This window comes from Melanerpes formicivorus, unplaced genomic scaffold (genome assembly GCF_026170545.1).
Source record: "Melanerpes formicivorus ecotype bairdi unplaced genomic scaffold, bMelFor1.0.p_v2 SCAF_36, whole genome shotgun sequence".
NCBI lineage: Eukaryota > Metazoa > Chordata > Aves > Piciformes > Picidae > Melanerpes > Melanerpes formicivorus.
Genome location: NW_027142388.1, coordinates 640,197 through 646,027, shown reverse-complemented (window position 1 = coordinate 646,027; position 5,831 = coordinate 640,197). Strand labels below are relative to the sequence as shown.

The window sequence follows — 5,831 nt, the reverse complement described above, 5'->3', positions numbered from 1 at the left end:
GCCTGACTAAAATGTTTGAATTTAAGAGTATCAGCTCTTCCTGAAGTAGTTTTGAATGTCCAGGCTAACTGGGGTTTATGAACAGCTGTGGGTAGGGGGGAGCCCACTGTACCTCTTATTTCTACAAAAGCCTTCCTCTGGACTCCAGTGCCTGACTTTCCCCATTGAAGGGGGAAGGGGGCAGCAGTAGTGATAAGCCTGAACAACCTCCCCCTGTCCTTAGAACTGTACTTGGTTCAGCACTAACTGCACAGAAGCCTCTTACCCTGCTCTGGAGCAAGAATCAGCTGTAGGACTGAGAATGGTGCAGAACTTGTTCCTATAACCCAGGGTAAACTTACTGTCAAACCCTTGCCCCTCCTCTTGTCACTGCAGGCCTTTGCCAACAGTCTCTCTGCAACCTTCTTGTACCCTTCAGGTACTGGCAGGCAGCTCTAAGGTCTCCTGGAGCCTTCTCCAGGCTGAACACCCCCAGCTCCCTCAGCCTGTCCTCCAAGCAGAGGTGCTCCAACCCCCTGATCATTTTCGAGGCCCTCCTCTAGACCTGCTCCATCAGGTCCATGTCCTTCCTGAGTTGAAGGCTCTAGAGTTGGATGCAGTGGTGCAGGTGAGGTCTCAGTGGAGCAAAGTCTCAGAATCAGCTCTCTTCCCCTGCTGACCAGGCTGCTGCTTTTTTATTTTGAGTCCATCCTCAGTAAATTTGCTGATGAGACCAAGCTGGGGGCAGGAGTTGATCTGCTGGAGGGTAGAGAGGCTCTGCAGAGAGACCTCAACAGGCTGGGCAGATGGGCAGAATCCAAGGGCAGGAGATTGAACACATCCAAGTGCCAGGTTCTGCACACTGGCCACAGCAACCCCGTGCAGTGCTACAGGCTGGGGTAAGAGTGGCTGAGAGCAGCCAGGCAGAAAGGGACCTGGGGATACTGGGTGATAGTAGGCTGAACATGAGCCAGCAGTGTGCCCAGGTGCCCAAGAAAGCCAAGGGCCTCCTGGCCTGCATCAAGAACAGTGTGGCCAGCAGGAGCAGGGAGGTCATTCTGCCCCTGGACTCAGCACTGGTTAGGCCACACCTCGAGTCCTGTGTCCAGTTCTGGGCCCCTCAGTTTAGGAAAGATGTTGAGCTGCTGGAAGGTGTCCAGAGAAGGGCAACAAAGCTGGGGAGGGGTCTGGAGCACAGCCCTATGAGGAGAGGCTGAGGGAGCTGGGGTTGCTTAGCCTGGAGAAGAGGAGGCTCAGGGGAGACCTTATTGCGGCCTACAGCTACCTGAAGGGAGGTTGTAGCCAGCTGGGGGTTGGTCTCTTCTCCCAGGCAACCAGCACCAGAACAAGAGGACACAGTCTCAAGCTGTGCCAGGGGAGGTTTAGGCTGGGTGTTAGGAAGAAATTCTTCACAGAGTGATTAGCCATTGGAATGGGCTGCCCAGGGTGGTGGAGTCACCATCACTGGAGGTGTTTAGGAAGAGACTGGCTGGGGGAAAGGATGCTTGGTGCCATGGTTTAGTTGATTAGATGGTGTTGGATGATAGGTTGGGCTCGATGATCTCACAGGTTTCTTCCAACCTGGTTTATTCTATTCTATTGATGGAGCCAAGGATGGGAGTTTCCACTTACCCCAGAGCAAAGGAGCCAAGGCCAGAGGAGAAGTGGTTTGTGAGGTGTGGGAAGAGCAGAGCAGTGCAATGCTAGCATCCAACCCAGGAATAAGAATAAATTTATTACAATAGAAACAAACAGATGCTGCATTAGTTCATGTACAAAATACTGAGAGCATTCTGCTGCCTCAGTCAGTGCTTGCTAAGTAGCCACATTTGAAAACATCCTAAAACTGATGACACCACACAGAGTTACAAAGGTCAGAGCCAATTCTTGACACTCCTGTGCCCAGCTCCTCTTTTAAGGTTTGCTGCCCAGCACAGGAAGGTGGTGCAGGATAGAATGGGAACACTGACATCTGAAAGGCTTCTGTACCAGCCAGTTGGGAGTGAGCAACTTAGAAGCTGTGTGGAACAGAAACCAATCAGGCTGTGCATGAAAGAAGTTACCCACAGCAAAGGTTTACATCAGAATTGCCCAAACCATAAGGCAGCTGACTTGGTGCCCATCATTCAAGGCATGAAATCTTGGCTGTCAGTTCTACTGAGCTGGGCTCTTGGGGTTCTTTTTCCTCTGGTTTTAAAAGCAACCTGATGCAGCACAGAAGCATTTTCACTGAGCTGCCTCAACTCCAAGGGGAGACAGACAGCTCCCTTGGGAAGAGAAGTGCAGCTGCAAGGCTGCTGGGTTGATCTGTGGCAGCAGGGGCTTTACACTGTTGGGGTTTTTCCACCCCCACCTCCACACTGAGTGAGTTCTTAAGGGTGCACACTAATGTCTCCTCTCTCTCATCACTTCATTCTTTCAGAGGAATGTGGTCCATGCTAACCAAAAACCATTTATACAAAGTAGTGTTTCAAACAAGCTGTATTTTTTTTACCCCATTCCCAAGCATCATGATCCAGATTCACCTCACCTGCCTGAGGGATGCCTTTGAAAAGCTGTCATTTCTCTCATTTCTGGACAAAGCTCATGAGGGGGGAAAAAAGGTTCCTGCAACCACTGAGAAGTTTGCAAACACATTCTAGTTGCAGCTCATTTCTTTCTGGGGCAGTATCAGGTCACAAAACAGAGTGGGAAAGGAATACTGGCACTGAGCAAACTTTGAAGCCAATGAGGACATTCTCCCCCCTACTCCCTCTTATACCAGGCTTCCTGAAAGAAGTCCACAAATAATTTCTTCTCTAAGAAGACAATAAAAACTCAATCCTAATACAGTCCCAAGAACCATATATACACAGTTTGTGTATCTGAAAATGCTGGCAAAAGTCCAGAAAGGCAGAAGGTAAAAAGCATGAAAGCTAAGTCTAACATCAGGTTCTCTACCGAACCCAACACCTAGGAACGAAACAACTTAAAGCCTTCCCTCTTCTGGAGTACCCTCCCCGGGATGCCTGTGATTCTCCAGTGGCATGTGGGAAGAGGCCAGCTGTTGAGACTCTCTCTCTTGCTTCCCCAGGCAGAGAGGGAGTTGTTATGCAGCAGAGAGGCAGGCCTGACGAATGCTTTGTGCCCAGGTGTTTAAAAGTGCTGTGACTGAATGCTTGTCCGGCAGCTGCAAGAGCTTGGAAGTCATGTACCGATAGACTGACTGCAAAAAGGGGTTGGCTGCTGGAGAGAAAGAGCAGAGAAACACAGTTACAGTAACTTGGAAAACAACACGAATCTCCCCACTACAGATGCCCAGGAAATGCCCTGCTGGCAGCCTCCTACCATACTGCCTGGGGTTCTTGATCCACAGAGGGCTCTGGTCTGGGTAGTCAGCCGGAACGCTGAGCTGCAGCGGTGGGACGTTGGGAAGGTTCTTGTCATCTAGGAGGCAAACAGTTCCCATCAGAACAAAGCAGAGTGGGGGCTTGCTGCCTCATTCAGCTTGGTTTCTAGCCTCTGAAGCCCGAGAAAGCAGGCTGGAATTGGGAGGGAAATCTCCCTCCCTGCTCATTTTAACACCACTCAGACTCTTGGAAGAAAAGCTCCCTCAAACATCTCTCCACCTTCCCCATCTTGCTTTAGATTCTCAGGACAAGACCAGTTTGTGTCTCTCAAGTGAAAGGGGGAAGAAAGAATCTGCTTTCCTCATGGGTATCCAAGAGCCAACAGGTAACAGCCTATTCATGCTTTAGGATTACTCAGGTGAGGCAAAAAAGGTCACAGACTTGTCAGGGTTGGAAGGGACCTCAAGGGTCATCCAGTTCCAAACCCCTGCCATGGGTAGGGACCCCTCATGCCAGGTCAGATTGCTCAGAGCCACGTCCAGCCTGGCCTTCAAAACATCCAGGGATGAGGCTTCTACCACCACCCTGGGCAACCTGTTCCAGTATCTCACCACCCTCACAGGGAAGAACTTCTTCCTAATGTCTAATCTAAATCTCTCCTCCTCTAGCTTGGATCCAATCCCCCCCAGTCCTATCATAGAACCCTAGAATGGTCCAGGCTGGAAGGGACCTCCAAAGGTCATGCAGTCCAAACCCCATGCAGTCAGCAAGGACATCCCCAACTAGACCAGGCTGCCCAGGGCCTGAGTATCTCCAGGGAAGGGACCTCAACCACCTCCCTGGGCAACCTGTTCCAGTGTTCCACCACCCTCATAGTGAAGAACTTGTTCCTAACATCCAATCTAAAGGTGTTCTTCTCCAGCTTAAAGCCATTGCCTCTGGTCCTGTCACTGCAGGCCTTTGGAATCAGACTCTCCCCATCCCTCCTGTAGCCCCTTCACACACTGGCAGGCTGCTATCAGGTTTCCCCAAAGCTCAATTTCTTTCTTGAGCACACAACAACTATCAGGGATCGTTGGTGCAAACTGAAGCAGAACTCACCACAATTAACACTCCTGCAGCTCTGTGCTAGTTGTTGGAAACAGAACAGTTCCTGCATGGCAGGATTGGTGAAACCAGGGACGGAGCTGGTTGCTAACAAGTGATCTTTAAGGTACTGTACGAGTTTACCTACTGCAGCTGCAGTGCAAGGATAGCATCAGTGTGAATGAACTCTCCAGGTGTGCACTGAAGCAGCCTGTGCAGGGTGTCATGGCTAAGCAGGGCTGGGAAGCTGCCAGGCACAGGCTCCCTGCAGAAGTCACAGGCTGGCAAGATTCAAGACTGTTAGGAGAGTTTTTTTGCTACAATCAAGCCCAGCACTTTTCTGCAGTCAGCTTTTGGGCTCTTCTTGCTTACCTAGCTTGCATATGAGATGGACTGTGCCATTGTTACTGCAGTGGGAAGGGTCCAGGTTCACCAGGAATTTAGGATTTAGTCTTGCAACTTCCCCTTGCAAGACATTGGGGATGGTCTGCCTCTCATCCTCTTCGTACTTCCGTTTCCGAGGGGAAGCCACCGGGGCCCTGGGTAAGAGTCCACAAAGGACCAAGTGAAAGAGTGAGGATGGCAACACTACAGAGCTTCCACAGGTGCAGAAAGGAAAGGTTCAACTCCCACCTGTCCACAGCCCATCTACAAGGAAGCATTTCCTCCTTCAAGAAGGAGGAGGGCAGTGACACCTACGTGATGGGTGGGCCATGGATGGCGGTCATCGCTGGCATGAACGTGCGGTACAGGGAATGGTTGAAGACCGGGGAGCGGATGTTGGCCAGAACAGCATCCAAAAGGGGCTGGCACAAGTACTGCTGCTTGGTGGGGGGCACTGGGGGAGGTGGTGGAGTAGGCTGAAACACAAGAGAAGCCCCTTTCCTTTAATCAGCACAAAAAGAGAAGTCTGTAATACTGAATCCTAGAATGGCTCAGGCTGGAAGGGGACTCAGGGCTCACCTCCTCCAACCTCCCACCCCACAGGCAGGGACACCTCAACCACCTCCCTGAGCAACCTGGTGCAGTGTTCCAGCAGCCTCCAGGTGCAGAACTTGTTCCTCACCTCCAATGCAAATCTGCTCTGCTCTCATTTCAAATCACTGTCCCTCATCCTGTCACTACATAAGGCACAAAGTCCTTCAATGCACTGTGCCCTCGACTGGCTCAGGTTGGAAGGGACCTCAGAGCTCATCTCCTCCAACCTCCCCATCACGGGCAGGGACACCTCTCAACTAGACTCAGCTGCTCAAGGCCTCAACCAACCTGGCCTTGAACACCCCCAGGGAGGAGGCAGCCACAGCCTCCCTGGGTAGCCTGTGCCAGAGTCTCACCACCCTCACACTGAAGAGCTCCCTAAACTCCAGTCTAACCCTGCTCTGCATCAGCTTCAACCATTCCCCCTTTGTCCTGTCTCTAGACACCCTCAGGAAGAGT

At 51.4% G+C, this 5,831-nt stretch overlaps 1 protein-coding gene across 3 annotated transcripts in view; it reads right to left on the bottom strand.

Annotated features, from left to right (window-relative positions):
- Positions 1 to 1,688: 1,688 nt before the first annotated feature.
- The window catches only part of MED15 (mediator complex subunit 15), a 34,849-nt gene continuing 30,706 nt past the window's right edge, over positions 1,689 to 5,831 (bottom strand). For 2 of the 3 annotated variants that reach the window (XM_068157152.1, XM_068157154.1), the window contains 4 exons: positions 5,094 to 5,254; positions 4,767 to 4,933; positions 3,307 to 3,405; positions 1,689 to 3,204 (listed from right to left, as the gene is read on the bottom strand). In XM_068157152.1, coding sequence (XP_068013253.1) covers positions 3,068 to 3,204; positions 3,307 to 3,405; positions 4,767 to 4,933; positions 5,094 to 5,254 — 564 coding nt within the window. In that variant the 3' untranslated portion in view covers positions 1,689 to 3,067. The remainder of the gene's footprint in view (positions 3,205 to 3,306; positions 3,406 to 4,766; positions 4,934 to 5,093; positions 5,255 to 5,831) is intronic. The other variant, XM_068157153.1, reaches the window with a different exon arrangement.